Source organism: Lethenteron reissneri, chromosome 54 (assembly GCF_015708825.2).
Source record: "Lethenteron reissneri isolate LAM-NWPU_2019-01 chromosome 54, ASM1570882v1, whole genome shotgun sequence".
Lineage (NCBI taxonomy): Eukaryota > Metazoa > Chordata > Hyperoartia > Petromyzontiformes > Petromyzontidae > Lethenteron > Lethenteron reissneri.
Window position 1 is genome coordinate 259,379 of NC_083832.1, and position 17,205 is coordinate 276,583.

The 17,205-nt window shown below is 51.5% G+C and overlaps 1 protein-coding gene across 1 annotated transcript in view; it reads left to right on the plus strand.

Annotated features, from left to right (window-relative positions):
• The window catches only part of LOC133356446 (SRSF protein kinase 2-like), a 45,066-nt gene extending 29,144 nt beyond the window's left edge, over positions 1-15,922 (plus strand). Inside the window, exons 5-10 of the mRNA XM_061573978.1 lie at positions 8,955-9,042; positions 10,075-10,181; positions 12,186-12,282; positions 13,581-13,603; positions 14,509-15,418; positions 15,918-15,922. Of these exons, the coding sequence (XP_061429962.1) occupies positions 8,955-9,042; positions 10,075-10,181; positions 12,186-12,282; positions 13,581-13,603; positions 14,509-15,418; positions 15,918-15,922 (1,230 nt within the window). The remainder of the gene's footprint in view (positions 1-8,954; positions 9,043-10,074; positions 10,182-12,185; positions 12,283-13,580; positions 13,604-14,508; positions 15,419-15,917) is intronic.
• Positions 15,923-17,205: the final 1,283 nt, after the last annotated feature.

Below are 17,205 nucleotides of genomic sequence, written 5' to 3' on the forward strand. Positions count from 1 at the left end.
GTAGTGATGTGATTGGCTGTCTGGGTGGTAGTGATGTGATTGGTTGTGTGAGTGGTAGTGAAGTGATTGGTTGTCTGGGTGGTAGTGATGTGATTGGTTGTCTGGGTGGTAGTGAAGTGATTGGTTGTGTGGGTGGTAGTGAAGTGATTGGCTGTGTGGGTGGTAGTGAAGTGATTGGTTGTGTGAGTGGTAGTGAAGTGATTGGTTGTCTGGGTGGTAGTGATGTGATTGGTTGTCTGGGTGGTAGTGAAGTGATTGGTTGTGTGGGTGGTAGTGAAGTGATTGGCTGTCTGGGTGGTAGTGATGTGATTGGTTGTGTGAGTGGTAGTGAAGTGATTGGCTGTCTGGGTGGTAGTGATGTGATTGGTTGTCTGGGTGGTAGTGAAGTGATTGGTTGTGTGGGTGGTAGTGATGTGATTGGTTGTGTGGGTGGTAGTGAAGTGATTGGTTGTGTGAGTGGTAGTGAAGTGATTGGTTGTCTGGGTGGTAGTGATGTGATTGGTTGTCTGGGTGGTAGTGACGTGATTGGTTGTGTGGGTGGTAGTGATGTGATTGGTTGTGTGGGTGGTAGTGACGTGATTGGTTGTCTGGGTGGTAGTGATGTGATTGGCTGTCTGGGTGGTAGTGATGTGATTGGTTGTCTGGGTGGTAGTGATGTGATTGGTTGTCTGGGTGGTAGTGATGTGATTGGTTGTCTGGGTGGTAGTGAAGTGATTGGTTGTGTGGGTGGTAGTGATGTGATTGGTGGTCTGGGTGGTAGTGATGTGATTGGTTGTCTGGGTGGTAGTGATGTGATTGGTTGTCTGGGTGGTAGTGATGTGATTGGTTGTGTGGGTGGTAGTGATGTGATTGGTTGTCTGGGTGGTAGTGATGTGATTGGTTGTCTGGGTGGTAGTGAAGTTATTGGTTGTGTGGGTGGTAGTGATGTGATTGGTTGTCTGGGTGGTAGTGATGTGATTGGTTGTGTGGGTGGTAGTGATGTGATTGGTTGTCTGGGTGGTAGTGATGTGATTGGTTGTCTGGGTGGTAGTGAGTGATTGGTTGTGTGGGTGGTAGTGATGTGATTGGTTGTCTGGGTGGTAGTGATATGATTGGTTGTCTGGGTGGTAGTGATGTGATTGGTTGTCTGGGTGGTAGTGATGTGATTGGTTGTCTGGGTGGTAGTGAAGTGATTGGTTGTCTGGGTGGTAGTGATGTGATTGGTTGTCTGGGTGGTAGTGATGTGATTGGTTGTCTGGTGGTAGTGATGTGATTGGTTGTCTGGGTGGTAGTGATGTGATTGGTTGTCTGGGTGGTAGTGAAGTGATTGGTTGTCTGGGTGGTAGTGATGTGATTGGTTGTCTGGGTGGTAGTGATGTGATTGGTTGTGTGGGTGGGTAGTGATGTGATTGGTTGTCTGGGTGGTAGTGATGTGATTGGTTGTCTGGGTGGTAGTGAAGTGATTGGTTGTGTGGGGTGGTAGTGATGTGATTGGTTGTGTGGGTGGTAGTGATGTGATTGGTTGTGTGGGTGGTAGTGAAGTGATTGGTTTGTGTGGGTGGTAGTGAAGTGATTGGTTGTGTGGGTGGTAGTGATGTGATTGGTTGTCTGGGTGGTAGTGATGTGATTGGTTGTGTGGGTGGTAGTGATGTGATTGGTTGTCTGGGTGGTAGTGATATGATTGGCTGTCCTGGGTGGTAGTGAAGTGATTGGTTGTCTGGGTGGTAGTGAAGTGATTGGCTGTCTGGGTGGTAGTGATGTGATTGGTTGTGTGGGTGGTAGTGAAGTGATTGGTTGTGTGGGTGGTAGTGATGTGATTGGTTGTCTGGGTGGTAGTGATGTGATTGGTTGTCTGGGTGGTAGTGATGTGATTGGTTTGTCTGGGTGGTAGTGATGTGATTGGTTGTCTGGGTGGTAGTGATGTGATTGGTTGTCTGGTGGTAGTGATGTGATTGGTTGTGTGGGTGGTAGTGATGTGATTGGTTGTCTGGGTGGTAGTGATGTGATTGGTTGTCTGGGTGGTAGTGAAGTTATTGGTTGTGTGGTGGTAGTGATGTGATTGGTTGTCTGGGGTGGTAGTGATGTGATTGGTTGTGTGGGTGGTAGTGATGTGATTGGTTGTCTGGGTGGTAGTGATGTGATTGGTTGTCTGGGTGGTAGTGAAGTGATTGGTTGTGTGGGTGGTAGTGATGTGATTGGTTGTCTGGGTGGTAGTGATGTGATTGGTTGTCTGGGTGGTAGTGATGTGATTGGTTGTCTGGGTGGTAGTGATGTGATTGGTTGTCTGGGTGGTAGTGATGTGATTGGTTGTCTGGGTGGTAGTGAAGTGATTGGTTGTCTGGGTGGTAGTGATGTGATTGGTTGTCTGGGTGGTAGTGATGTGATTGGTTGTCTGGGTGGTAGTGATGTGATTGGTTGTCTGGGGTGGTAGTGAAGTGATTGGTTGTCTGGGTGGTAGTGATGTGATGGTTGTCTGGTGGTAGTGATGTGATTGGTTGTGTGGGTGGTAGTGATGTGATTGGTTGTCTGGGTGGTAGTGATGTGATTGGTTGTCTGAGTGGTAGTGAAGTGATTGGTTGTGTGGGTGGTAGTGATGTGATTGGTTGTGTGGGTGGTAGTGATGTGATTGGTTGTGTGGGTGGTAGTGAAGTGATTGGTTGTGTGGGTGGTAGTGAAGTGATTGGTTGTGTGGGTGGTAGTGATGTGATTGGTTGTCTGGGTGGTAGTGATGTGATTGGTTGTGTGGGTGGTAGTGATGTGATTGGTTGTCTGGGTGGTAGTGATATGATTGGCTGTCTGGGTGTAGTGAAGTGATTGGTTGTCTGGGTGGTAGTGAAGTGATTGGCTGTCTGGGTGGTAGTGATGTGATTGGTTGTGTGGGTGGTAGTGAAGTGATTGGTTGTGTGGGTGGTAGTGATGTGATTGGTTGTCTGGGTGGTAGTGATGTGATTGGTTGTCTGGGTGGTAGTGATGTGATTGGTTGTCTGGGTGGTAGTGATGTGATTGGTTGTCTGGGTGGTAGTGATGTGATTGGTTGTCTGGGTGGTAGTGATGTGATTGGTTGTCTGGGTGGTAGTGATGTGATTGGTTGTCTGGGTGGTAGTGATGTGATTGGTTGTCTGGGTGGTAGTGATGTGATTGGTTGTGTGGGTGGTAGTGATGTGATTGGTTGTGTGAGTGGTAGTGAAGTGATTGGTTGTCTGGGTGGTAGTGAAGTGATTGGTTGTGTGGGTGGTAGTGATGTGATTGGTTGTGTGAGTGGTAGTGAAGTGATTGGTTGTCTGGGTGGTAGTGATGTGATTGGCTGTCTGGGTGGTAGTGAAGTGATTGGTTGTGTGGGTGGTAGTGAAGTGATTGGTTGTCTGGGTGGTAGTGATGTGATTGGCTGTCTGGGTGGTAGTGAAGTGATTGGTTGTGTGGGTGGTAGTGATGTGATTGGTGGTCTGGGTGGTAGTGATGTGATTGGTTGTCTGGGTGGTAGTGATGTGATTGGTTGTCTGGGTGGTAGTGATGTGATTGGTTGTGTGGGTGGTAGTGATGTGATTGGCTGTCTGGGTGGTAGTGATGTGATTGGTTGTCTGGGTGGTAGTGAAGTGATTGGTTGTGTGGGTGGTAGTGATGTGATTGGTGGTCTGGGTGGTAGTGATGTGATTGGTTGTCTGGGTGGTAGTGATGTGATTGGTTGGTCTGGGTGGTAGTGATGTGATTGGTTGTCTGGGTGGTAGTGATGTGATTGGTTGTCTGGGTGGTAGTGATGTGATTGGTTGTCTGGGTGGTAGTGAAGTTATTGGTTGTGTGGGTGGTAGTGATGTGATTGGTTGTCTGGGTGGTAGTGATGTGATTGGTTGTCTGGGTGGTAGTGATGTGATTGGTTGTCTGGGTGGTAGTGAAGTGATTGGTTGTGTGGGTGGTAGTGATGTGATTGGTTGTCTGGGTGGTAGTGATGTGATTGGTTGTCTGGGTGGTAGTGATGTGATTGGTTGTCTGGGTGGTAGTGATGTGATTGGTTGTCTGGGTGGTAGTGAAGTGATTGGTTGTCTGGGTGGTAGTGATGTGATTGGTTGTCTGGGTGGTAGTGATGTGATTGGTTGTCTGGGTGGTAGTGATGTGATTGGTTGTCTGGGTGGTAGTGAAGTGATTGGTTGTCTGGGTGGTAGTGATGTGATTGGTTGTGTGGGTGGTAGTGATGTGATTGGTTGTCTGGGTGGTAGTGATGTGATTGGTTGTCTGGGTGGTAGTGAAGTGATTGGTTGTGTGGGTGGTAGTGATGTGATTGGTTGTGTGGGTGGTAGTGATGTGATTGGTTGTGTGGGTGGTAGTGAAGTGATTGGTTGTGTGGGTGGTAGTGAAGTGATTGGTTGTGTGGGTGGTAGTGATGTGATTGGTTGTCTGGGTGGTAGTGATGTGATTGGTTGTGTGGGTGGTAGTGATGTGATTGGTTGTCTGGGTGGTAGTGATATGATTGGCTGTCTGGGTGGTAGTGAAGTGATTGGTTGTCTGGGTGGTAGTGAAGTGATTGGCTGTCTGGGTGGTAGTGATGTGATTGGTTGTGTGGGTGGTAGTGAAGTGATTGGTTGTCTGGGTGGTAGTGATGTGATTGGTTGTCTGGGTGGTAGTGATGTGATTGGTTGTGTGGGTGGTAGTGATGTGATTGGTTGTCTGGGTGGTAGTGATGTGATTGGTTGTCTGAGTGGTAGTGAAGTGATTGGTTGTGTGGGTGGTAGTGATGTGATTGGTTGTGTGGGTGGTAGTGATGTGATTGGTTGTGTGGGTGGTAGTGAAGTGATTGGTTGTGTGGGTGGTAGTGAAGTGATTGGTTGTGTGGGTGGTAGTGATGTGATTGGTTGTCTGGGTGGTAGTGATGTGATTGGTTGTGTGGGTGGTAGTGATGTGATTGGTTGTCTGGGTGGTAGTGATATGATTGGCTGTCTGGGTGGTAGTGAAGTGATTGGTTGTCTGGGTGGTAGTGAAGTGATTGGCTGTCTGGGTGGTAGTGATGTGATTGGTTGTGTGGGTGGTAGTGATGTGATTGGTTGTCTGGGTGGTAGTGATGTGATTGGTTGTCTGGGTGGTAGTGATGTGATTGGTTGTCTGGGTGGTAGTGATGTGATTGGTTGTCTGGGTGGTAGTGATGTGATTGGTGGTCTGGGTGGTAGTGATGTGATTGGTTGTCTGGGTGGTAGTGATGTGATTGGTTGTCTGGGTGGTAGTGATGTGATTGGTTGTCTGGGTGGTAGTGATGTGATTGGTTGTGTGGGTGGTAGTGATGTGATTGGTTGTGTGAGTGGTAGTGAAGTGATTGGTTGTCTGGGTGGTAGTGAAGTGATTGGTTGTCTGGGTGGTAGTGATGTGATTGGTTGTGTGGGTGGTAGTGATGTGATTGGTTGTCTGGGTGGTAGTGATGTGATTGGTTGTCTGAGTGGTAGTGAAGTGATTGGTTGTGTGGGTGGTAGTGATGTGATTGGTTGTGTGGGTGGTAGTGATGTGATTGGTTGTGTGGGTGGTAGTGAAGTGATTGGTTGTGTGGGTGGTAGTGAAGTGATTGGTTGTGTGGGTGGTAGTGATGTGATTGGTTGTCTGGGTGGTAGTGATGTGATTGGTTGTGTGGGTGGTAGTGATGTGATTGGTTGTCTGGGTGGTAGTGATATGATTGGCTGTCTGGGTGGTAGTGAAGTGATTGGTTGTCTGGGTGGTAGTGAAGTGATTGGCTGTCTGGGTGGTAGTGATGTGATTGGTTGTGTGGGTGGTAGTGAAGTGATTGGTTGTGTGGGTGGTAGTGATGTGATGGTTGTCTGGGTGGTATGATGTGATTGTTGTCTGGGTGGTAGTGATGTGATTGGTTGTCTGGGTGGTAGTGATGTGATTGGTTGTCTGGGTGGTAGTGATGTGATTGGTTGTCTGGGTGGTAGTGATGTGATTGGTTGTCTGGGTGGTAGTGATGTGATTGGTTGTCTGGGTGGTAGTGATGTGATTGGTTGTCTGGGTTGGTAGTGATGTGATTGGTTGTCTGGGTGGTAGTGATGTGATTGGTTGTGTGGGTGGTAGTGATGTGATTGGTTGTGTGAGTGGTAGTGAAGTGATTGGTTGTCTGGGTGGTAGTGAAGTGATTGGTTGTGTGGGTGGTAGTGATGTGATTGGTTGTGTGAGTGGTAGTGAAGTGATTGGTTGTCTGGGTGGTAGTGATGTGATTGGCTGTCTGGGTGGTAGTGAAGTGATTGGTTGTGTGGGTGGTAGTGAAGTGATTGGTTGTCTGGGTGGTAGTGATGTGATTGGCTGTCTGGGTGGTAGTGAAGTGATTGGTTGTGTGGGTGGTAGTGATGTGATTGGTGGTCTGGGTGGTAGTGATGTGATTGGTTGTCTGGGTGGTAGTGATGTGATTGGTTGTCTGGGTGGTAGTGATGTGATTGGTTGTGTGGGTGGTAGTGATGTGATTGGCTGTCTGGGTGGTAGTGATGTGATTGGTTGTCTGGGTGGTAGTGAAGTGATTGGTTGTGTGGGTGGTAGTGATGTGATTGGTGGTCTGGGTGGTAGTGATGTGATTGGTTGTCTGGGTGGTAGTGATGTGATTGGTTGTCTGGGTGGTAGTGATGTGATTGGTTGTCTGGGTGGTAGTGATGTGATTGGTTGTCTGGGTGGTAGTGATGTGATTGGTTGTCTGGGTGGTAGTGAAGTTATTGGTTGTGTGGGTGGTAGTGATGTGATTGGTTGTCTGGGTGGTAGTGATGTGATTGGTTGTGTGGGTGGTAGTGATGTGATTGGTTGTCTGGGTGGTAGTGATGTGATTGGTTGTCTGGGTGGTAGTGAAGTGATTGGTTGTGTGGGTGGTAGTGATGTGATTGGTTGTCTGGGTGGTAGTGATGTGATTGGTTGTCTGGGTGGTAGTGATGTGATTGGTTGTCTGGGTGGTAGTGATGTGATTGGTTGTCTGGGTGGTAGTGAAGTGATTGGTTGTCTGGGTGGTAGTGATGTGATTGGTTGTCTGGGTGGTAGTGATGTGATTGGTTGTCTGGGTGGTAGTGATGTGATTGGTTGTCTGGGTGGTAGTGAAGTGATTGGTTGTCTGGGTGGTAGTGATGTGATTGGTTGTGTGGGTGGTAGTGATGTGATTGGTTGTCTGGGTGGTAGTGATGTGATTGGTTGTCTGGGTGGTAGTGAAGTGATTGGTTGTGTGGGTGGTAGTGATGTGATTGGTTGTGTGGGTGGTAGTGATGTGATTGGTTGTGTGGGTGGTAGTGAAGTGATTGGTTGTGTGGGTGGTAGTGAAGTGATTGGTTGTGTGGGTGGTAGTGATGTGATTGGTTGTCTGGGTGGTAGTGATGTGATTGGTTGTGTGGGTGGTAGTGATGTGATTGGTTGTCTGGGTGGTAGTGATATGATTGGCTGTCTGGGTGGTAGTGAAGTGATTGGTTGTCTGGGTGGTAGTGAAGTGATTGGCTGTCTGGGTGGTAGTGATGTGATTGGTTGTGTGGGTGGTAGTGAAGTGATTGGTTGTGTGGGTGGTAGTGATGTGATTGGTTGTCTGGGTGGTAGTGATGTGATTGGTTGTCTGGGTGGTAGTGATGTGATTGGTTGTCTGGGTGGTAGTGATGTGATTGGTTGTCTGGGTGGTAGTGATGTGATTGGTTGTGTGGGTGGTAGTGATGTGATTGGTTGTGTGGGTGGTAGTGATGTGATTGGTTGTGTGGGTGGTAGTGATGTGATTGGTTGTGTGGGTGGTAGTGATGTGATTGGTTGTCTGGGTGGTAGTGATGTGATTGGTTGTCTGGGTGGTAGTGATGTGATTGGTTGTCTGGGTGGTAGTGATGTGATTGGTTGTCTGGGTGGTAGTGATGTGATTGTTTGTGTGGGTGGTAGTGATGTGATTGGTTGTGTGAGTGGTAGTGAAGTGATTGGTTGTCTGGGTGGTAGTGAAGTGATTGGTTGTGTGGGTGGTAGTGATGTGATTGGTTGTGTGAGTGGTAGTGAAGTGATTGGTTGTCTGGGTGGTAGTGATGTGATTGGCTGTCTGGGTGGTAGTGAAGTGATTGGTTGTGTGGGTGGTAGTGAAGTGATTGGTTGTCTGGGTGGTAGTGATGTGATTGGCTGTCTGGGTGGTAGTGAAGTGATTGGTTGTGTGGGTGGTAGTGAAGTGATTGGTTGTCTGGGTGGTAGTGATGTGATTGGTTGTGTGAGTGGTAGTGAAGTGATTGGTTGTGTGGGTGGTAGTGATGTGATTGGTTGTCTGGGTGGTAGTGATGTGATTGGTTGTGTGGGTGGTAGTGATGTGATTGGTTGTCTGGGTGGTAGTGATGTGATTGGTTGTCTGGGTGGTAGTGATGTGATTGGTTGTGTGGGTGGTAGTGATGTGATTGGTTGTCTGGGTGGTAGTGATGTGATTGGTTGTCTGGGTGGTAGTGATGTGATTGGTTGTCTGGGTGGTAGTGATGTGATTGGTTGTCTGGGTGGTAGTGATGTGATTGGTTGTGTGGGTGGTAGTGATGTGATTGGTTGTGTGGGTGGTAGTGATGTGATTGGTTGTCTGGGTGGTAGTGATGTGATTGGTTGTGTGGGTGGTAGTGATGTGATTGGTTGTGTGAGTGGTAGTGATGTGATTGGTTGTGTGAGTGGTAGTGAAGTGATTGGTTGTGTGGGTGGTAGTGATGTGATTGGTTGTGTGAGTGGTAGTGAAGTGATTGGTTGTCTGGGTGGTAGTGATGTGATTGGCTGTCTGGGTGGTAGTGAAGTGATTGGTTGTGTGGGTGGTAGTGAAGTGATTGGTTGTCTGGGTGGTAGTGATGTGATTGGTTGTCTGGGTGGTAGTGATGTGATTGGTTGTCTGGGTGGTAGTGATGTGATTGGTTGTCTGGGTGGTAGTGATGTGATTGGTTGTTTGGGTGGTAGTGATGTGATTGGTTGTGTGGGTGGTAGTGATGTGATTGGTTGTCTGGGTGGTAGTGAGCTCGTTGGTGATTGGCCGGTGTGGCTGGGTGACCCAGGTGCGTGACGCTGACCCCACGGACGCCAGGAGGAGCCGCGTGGTCGCGCTCCGGGACGAGTTCCGGGTCACCGGGGTCAACGGCACACGTATCCTCGGGGTCACGGAGTCACGGGGGGTCACAGGGAGACATGGGGACACGGGGTCACGGGGACGGGGTCACAGGGAGACATCGGGTCACGGGGTCAACGGCACGCGTATCCTCGGGGTCACGGGGGGTCACAGGGAGACATGGGGACATGGGGTCACGGACTCATAGGGAGACACGGGGTCACGGGGTCATGGGGACACGGGGAGATAAGGGGACGTGGGGACACGGAGACACGGGTACACTGGGTCCGGGGTGCACGGCGTCACGGGGAGACGTGGGGACACGGGGTCATAGGGGCACGAGTACACGTGGTGACGTGGGAACATGGAGACACGGGGAGACACGGGGTGAGACACGGGGTGACACGGAGTGAGACACGGGGTGAGACACGGGGAGAGACACGGGGAGAGACACGGGGAGACACGGGCTCACACACGGGGAGACACACGGGGAGACACACGGGGAGACACGGGGTGAGACACGGGGTGAGACACGGGGTGAGACACGGGGTGAGACACGGGGTGAGACACGGGGTGAGACACGGGGTGAGACACGGGGTGAGACACGGGGTGAGACACGGGGTGAGACACGGGGAGACACGGGCTCACACACGGGGAGACACTGGGAGACACACGGGGAGACACGGGCTCACACACGGGGAGACACGGAGATATGCGGGGAGTCGCCGTGTGCTTGGCGATGGAGAGACGCGGAGACACGTGTCGGAGACAATGAGACACATGGGGAGATGCGGGCAGACAGAGAGACACGGGTAGACAGAGAGACACAGGTAGACAGGGAGACAGGGGGGGAGACACGGGGAAACACGGGGGTAGATACGGGATGGGGGGGGGGGGCACGGGGGGGTGGGGGAGACACGGGGTGAGGCACGGGATGGAGACATGGGGGGAGACACGGGGTGAGACACGGGGGGGTGAGACACGGGATGGAGACACGGGGGGTGAGACACACGGGGGGTGAGACACGGGGTTGTCGCTGTGACCTTGACGAGCGCGCTGCGCTGCGCTAGACGTGTGCGTGGTGATGGAGCTGCTGGGCGCCCACCTGCTGCGCTGGATCGCTCGCTCGCACTACCACGGCCTGCCGCTCGCCTGCGTGCGCGCCATCACCACGCAGGTACACGCCATCGTCACCATCATCGTCACCATCATCGTCACCATCATCGTCACCGCCGTCACCATCGTCATCATCATCAACACCACCATCACCGCCATCACCACGCAGGTACACGCCACCATCACCACCATCGTCACCATCATCACCATCGTCACCATCGTCACCATCATCACCATCACCACCATCGTCACCATCACCGCCATCACCACGCAGGTACGCGCCACCATCGTCACCATCAACACCACCATCACTGCCATCACCATCGCCACCATCACCGCCATCATCATCACCATCACCGCCATCACCATCGCCGCCATCACCACCATCGCCACCATCACCGCCATCACCACCATCATCACCATCACCACCATCATCACCATCACCGCCATCACAATCACTGCCATCACCACGCAGGTACACGCCATCGTCACCATCACCATCGCCATCGCCACCGCCATCACCATCATCACCATCATCACCATCATTACCATCACCGCCATCATCGCCATCGTCACCACCACCACCACCACCCAGGTACGCGCCATCACCGCCATCACCAATAAAGAGAAGAACAAAGACCCCCTGGATAGCCTCAAGAGACTTTTGGGGCAAGTGCTGTTGGTGAAGTTTGTTGGTGATCGTGATGGTGATGATGTTTGTTGATGGTGGTGTTTGTTGGTGATGGTGGTGTTTGTTGATGATGGTGGTGTTTGTAGGTGATGGTGTGGGGAGCGGTGGCCCAGCAGTTAGCCCTATGCTACCAACCCGGCGACCCGAGTTCGATATGATTATCTGAACCGGTCCTGGGCCTCCCCTAGGTCGACTCGGCCTCAAATGAGTACCTGGTGCGGTGTGTAGTAAACATCGCCACTGGGGAGACAAAGGCGGCCGGGCGTGGTGCTGGCCACCCACCCCCTCGTGTGCCGTGCCGGCCTTCATAGATGCTACTCGCTAACAGCAAACCTCCTGCCTCATGGCAGATGGGGGAGGGGCGTATGTACACAGGAATTTCCTATTTTTGATGCTAATTTTGGTCACGTGACCAGAAAGTTGTGATTTTAGATTTCCACTGAACCACGCGGGCGTCGGCCATTATGCACATAATTCAAGATGGCGGCACACATCGCGTCCCAGTGAAGCTACAGCCGTAATTGTCCATTGTGGGAGCTTAAGAAGCATTGTCTGTAAGTTCGTTTATGTTCTTATAATATTGGCAATGCTGTTATAATGTTAGAATGACCGTTATAAGGATGTAAATGCCTTTATAATGCTGTTAAATTGTTACGATAAATATGAGGCCTAGTTAACAACGAAGCCTGCAACTTTCCTTATTGTGAATGTTACTTGTAATTTAATAACTCGAGTCAAACTTGTACCCAACTAAACTATATTGCGATCTTGAGAGCAAGGATGACAAAATGTCTCATTCATAGTGCGGTGTTACATACAGTGCTGTACATCTGGGGTGCAGTGTGATGATAATGTAGGTGCCTGCCTCCTCCAGGATCTATTGTTTAGAAATATGTTATCTAAGACAATGTTATGGTGCTGTGGTATTCATTCATTGTGTTGGTGTTTTCGGGTTATAACAGATGCTGTATCTGTGTTTTCTCACCAGTTTTACCTCGTTAAACTCAATAAATGACGTTTTGGAGTCGGACGTTCATCCTGGCTCCGAGGTTTTTATTGAACGCGAGGTTAACTAATCAGCTAGCGGTGCAACGCAGCGCAGCGCACAGCGAGGCCGAGACAACTTGCCCCAACAGTCTGTTACAGGCTACACGGGGGATCTTTGTAGTTGTTGGTGATGGTGATTTTGGTGGTGATGATGATGTTTGTAGATGATGGTGGTGATGGTGATGTTTGTTGGTGATGGTGATGATAGTGATGGTGGTGATGGTGATTTTGGTGGTGATGTTTGTAGATGATGGTGGTGATGGTGATGTTTGTTGGTGATGGTGATGATAGTGATGGTGGTGATGGTGTTTGTTGTGGTGATGTCAGGTTCTGGAGGGGCTGGACTACCTTCACAGCCGCTGTGATGTCATCCACACCGACATCAAACCCGAGAACATCCTCCTGTGTGTGGGGAGCGAGGCCCCATCACCGCCACAGGCAAGCACCCCCATCACCACCATCACTACCATCACTACCACCTCCACCATCACCACCTCTACCATCACTACCATCACTACCATCACTACCATCACCGCCATCACTACCATCACTGCCATCACTGCCATCACCACCTCCACCATCACCACCATCACTCCCATCATCACCTCCACCATCACAACCATCACAACCACCACCCCCATCATTTCCATCACTCCCATCACCACCATCACCACTATCACTATCACCACCGTCAACAACATCACCATCAACCATCTCACCATCATCACCACCATTAACATCACCACCACCACCAAACAGCATCATCACCACCACCACTATCACCATCACCACTATTAACATCACCACCTCACCACCACCACCATCAACCACCTCACCATCATCACCACCTTTAACATCACCACCACCACCAAACAGCATCACCACCACCACCACCACCACCATCACCACTATTAACATCACCACCTCACCACCATCACCATCAACCACCTCACCATCATCACCACCTTTAACATCACCACCACCACCAAACAGCATCATCACCACCACCACTATCACCATCACCACTATTAACATCACCACCTCATCACCATCACCATCAACCACCTCACCATCATCACCACCATTAACATCACCACCACCACTATCACCATCACCACTATTAACATCACCACCACCACTATCACCATCACCACTATTAACATCACCACCACCACTATCACCATCACCACCATTAACATCACCACCACCACTATCACCATCACCACCATTAACATCACCACCACCACTATCACCATCACCACCATTAACATCACCACCACCACTATCACCATCACCACCATTAACATCACCACCACCACTATCACCATCACCACCATTAACATCACCACCACCACTATCACCATCACCACTATTAACATCACCACCACCACTATCACCATCACCACTATTAACATCACCACCACCACTATCACCATCACCACCATTAACATCACCACCACCACTATCACCATCACCACTATTAACATCACCACCACCACTATCACCATCACCACCATTAACATCACCACCACACTATCACCATCACCACCATTAACATCACCACCACCACTATCACCATCACCACTATTAACATCACCACCACCACTATCACCATCACCACTATTAACATCATCACCACCACTATCACCATCACCATCACCACCACCACCACCACCACCACAGCCGTCAGCACCCTGACCGGCGCTGTTTGTCTCTTCACAGGGAAGACTCCGCCTGGAGCTCCGGTCAGTCGCACTCCTCCCTGCTCCTTGCTGCTGCTGATGATGATGATGATTACACTGCTGATGATGATGATGATTACCGCTGCTGCTACTGCTGATGGTGATGATTACACTGCTGCTGATGATGATGATTACGCTGCTGCTGCTGATGATGATGATTACACTGCTGATGATGATGATGACACTGCTGATGATGATGACACTGATGCTGCTGCTGATGATGATGATGATGACACTGATGCTGATGATGATTACACTGTTGATGATGATGACACTGCTGTGATGATGATGATGATGACACTGCTGCTGCTGATGATGATGGACACTGCTGATGATGATGACACTGATGCTGCTGCTGATGATGATGACACTGATGCTGCTGATGACACTGCTGCTGCTGATGATGATTATGCTGCTGCTGATGATTACGCTGCTGCTGATGATGCAGTGCTGCTAATGATTATGATACTGCTGCTGATGACTGCTGCTGATGACTGCTGCTGATGATGATTACACTGCTGCTGATGATGATGGCTGATGATGATGACGCTGCTGCTGTTGACACTGTTGCTGCTGCTGATGATTACGCTGCTGCTGATGATGACAGTTCTACTGATGATGATGATGACACTGCTGCTGCTGCTGATGATGATGATGACTGCTGCTGCTGCTGCTGATGATGGTGACTGCTGCTGATGACTGCTGCTGCTGATGATGACTCTCTCTCTCGTGAAAAATCCACAAGAGAGATAGAGAGACACGCAAACGCCACATACACTGCAGCAGCAGGCGTCAGGGTCGGGATGGAACCCATGACCTCCTGTACACCAGGCGAGGTAGTGAACATCTGATGATGATGGTGGCACTGCCGATGATGACGGTGGCACTGCCGACGGCTCCCCCGGCAGGCGAAAGCCGCCAAGCCCCGCAAGCGCCGCCTCCTCTTGAGGCGCGAGGACCGCGAGGCGGCCATCTTGGAACGCCGCCGGGCCGAGGCCCTGTCCGAGAGGCTTCTCCTGACGGGCGCGGCCGGGCGCCTCCCGCGGAGCGACGCCGCCGACAACAACAACCGCGGCGGTGGCGACGCTGGGCAGCAACCGCACGGCCACGACCAGCACCACCGCAGCCACAGACATCGCTACCACGACGTGGAGCCGGCGCGGGAGCAGCAGCCGGACGGCGATCTCCAGCGCCAGCATCGCGAGCGGCAGCATCGTGATCAGTGTGTGGAGCAGCAGCAGCAGCAGCAGCAGCACAATCATCAACATCACGATCAGCAGCATCGTGATCAGTGTGTGGAGCAGCAGCAGCAGCAGCTTCATCTTCATCAGCAGCAGCATCCTCAACATCAACAGCAGCATCTCCATCATCTCCAGCAGCAGCAGCATCTCCATCATCTCCAGCAGCAGCAGCAGCAGCATCTCCATCCACAGCATCAGCCCCATCAACACCACCACCACCAGCAGCAGCAACAACATCAGCACGACCATCGTCACCACCATCACCACCATGCGCCGGGCGGCTCGCTGGCTTCGCCGTCGTCGACCTCGTCGGCGACGCCGCGCGTCCTCCGCAGAACCCCGGCGGCGTCGTCGTCGTCGTCATCGGCGGCGCCGCCGGTGACGCGCAGCCAGCCGGCGTGGCCCCCGGGGATGTCCAACTGGCGGAGTCACGTGACCCTGCTGCCGCCCCCGCCACCACAGCCGCAGGCGGACCCCTCTTCGCGCCTCTCCCGCCCGCGCCGGCCTCTGATTGGCCGCCTCTTCTCCTCCCAGCATTCCCTGGCGGCCGAAGGCGGCCGCGGCGGCTGCGGCGATGGTGAGCCGGGCTGCCGGGACAGCGGACAAAGACTGCGGTTGCCGCATTGTCGTCGCGCGGCACTTTCAGATGCGCCGCCTTTTCGGCCATCTGGAACGCTCTTCCGATATTAGGAAGCCGCTGGGAGCTGTGGCCACTTTTAAATCATCGTCTAGATCAGGGGCGGGGAACCTTTTTTCTGCCAAGGGCAATTTGGATATTTATATAACATCATTCGCGGGCCATACAAAATAACTAAAAAGTAGCCCGTTATATTTGGCCAAACATTTAATTAACTCACCCCTAATGCGATGGGCTGGAACTGCTTCTCTTTGGCGAGGCGTGTGATGATGTTAGCTGGTGTTGATGATGTTGCTGCTACTCGCAACTGCTTTTCCAGGTTTGCTCCTAGATTCGTTGAATTTCGAGTCCCGCCTGCGGTTGCCTTGGCAGGGCCACACCAAATGATTTTGCGGCCTCATACGGCCCGCGGGCCGGACGTTCCCCACCCCTGGTCTAGATTGACGGACTTGGGCGCCCCGATGGCGACATGTTGACTGCCTCGCCTGGTCGACAGGAGGCCGTGGGTCCCATCCCAATCCTGGCGCCTGCTACTACTGCTGCTGCTGCTGTATATGTGCGTGTCTCTCTCCCCGTGGTCGCGTGGATTTTTCTCCGGTCCCTCCGGTTTTCCCTCCATGGTTAGAATCAACTTTACGCGTTTTAGAGTATTTGGCTACTGCTACAAATGCCCACGTGATGATGATGGTGATGAGCCACTTCGTTGAGCTGTCAATCGTGGCCGGGTCATTTCTGAAACAGAGCTACACAGCTCAGTGGGGGCCTTGCACATGGTAAAATAAAAACTAAAATAGTTTTAAACGGTTCAACTTGTTGAAGCCGTGTCTTGGCTGAGAGCAATTGTGAATCTGAACTCCCTCCAATGTCTCAGCGTTGGAACCTAATTTGCCAGTAAAAAAATAATAATTGTTTTTTTACCCTTCTATCTGGCAACAAAACTGACACCTTTTTTTACAAGGAGTCATGTTTGCATAGACCACAATACCTGCAGTCATAATGAAACAAAAAACATAACTCTGATAATGTATGCACTGTCCTTGAAGTTGATGGGTCCACACCCGAGACAGCTTTCCTGTCTCAAGTGTGGTTCCCCACCCCCACCCAACCAAAAAAATAAAAAAAGGTGAGCGAGCCCTCCAGCAGCGGAACACGCGCGGGAAGCAACTCACAACAACCGGCGAGTCTTAGGGCATGTTTGTGCAGTGGGCCCGTCACAAGGGCCCGACCCAGTAGGGCCAGCGACAGGTGTTGAAAATGTAGGTGCACGGCCCTCCGGCTTCTCGGACGAGCCAGCGCCAACCCCCTCGGGGGAGGCTGGCGGCCGAGAGGGCGTCAGTCCTTGGGCCCTGAAGACGGAACAGTTAGCAGCGGATCAAAGGCTGGCGGCGAACCCGCCCTCCAGGAGTCAGTGGACCCCCCACATGTTCGGCCATAGTCATGAGAGGAAGCATGTGGCGCAAAGAACGGCTTCAACCGTGAAGGTTGTACGAACCACTGACGCTTCCCCCATTTAATGCGAACACATTGAGGCCGCATAACCTGCACAATTTCCATGGGGCCCCTCCATGGTCGCAACAAATTAGACGAGGTAGCCAATGGCACCTGGGGGCAGTGTAGCCACGCTCTGTCACCCGGGTGCCATTCATGCATGTGTGACCGGCGCGATCGCAACCTTTCATTCGCCTTCTGGCGAGAGTCAGAGTTTTGCGTAGCCGCCTCCCGTGCCT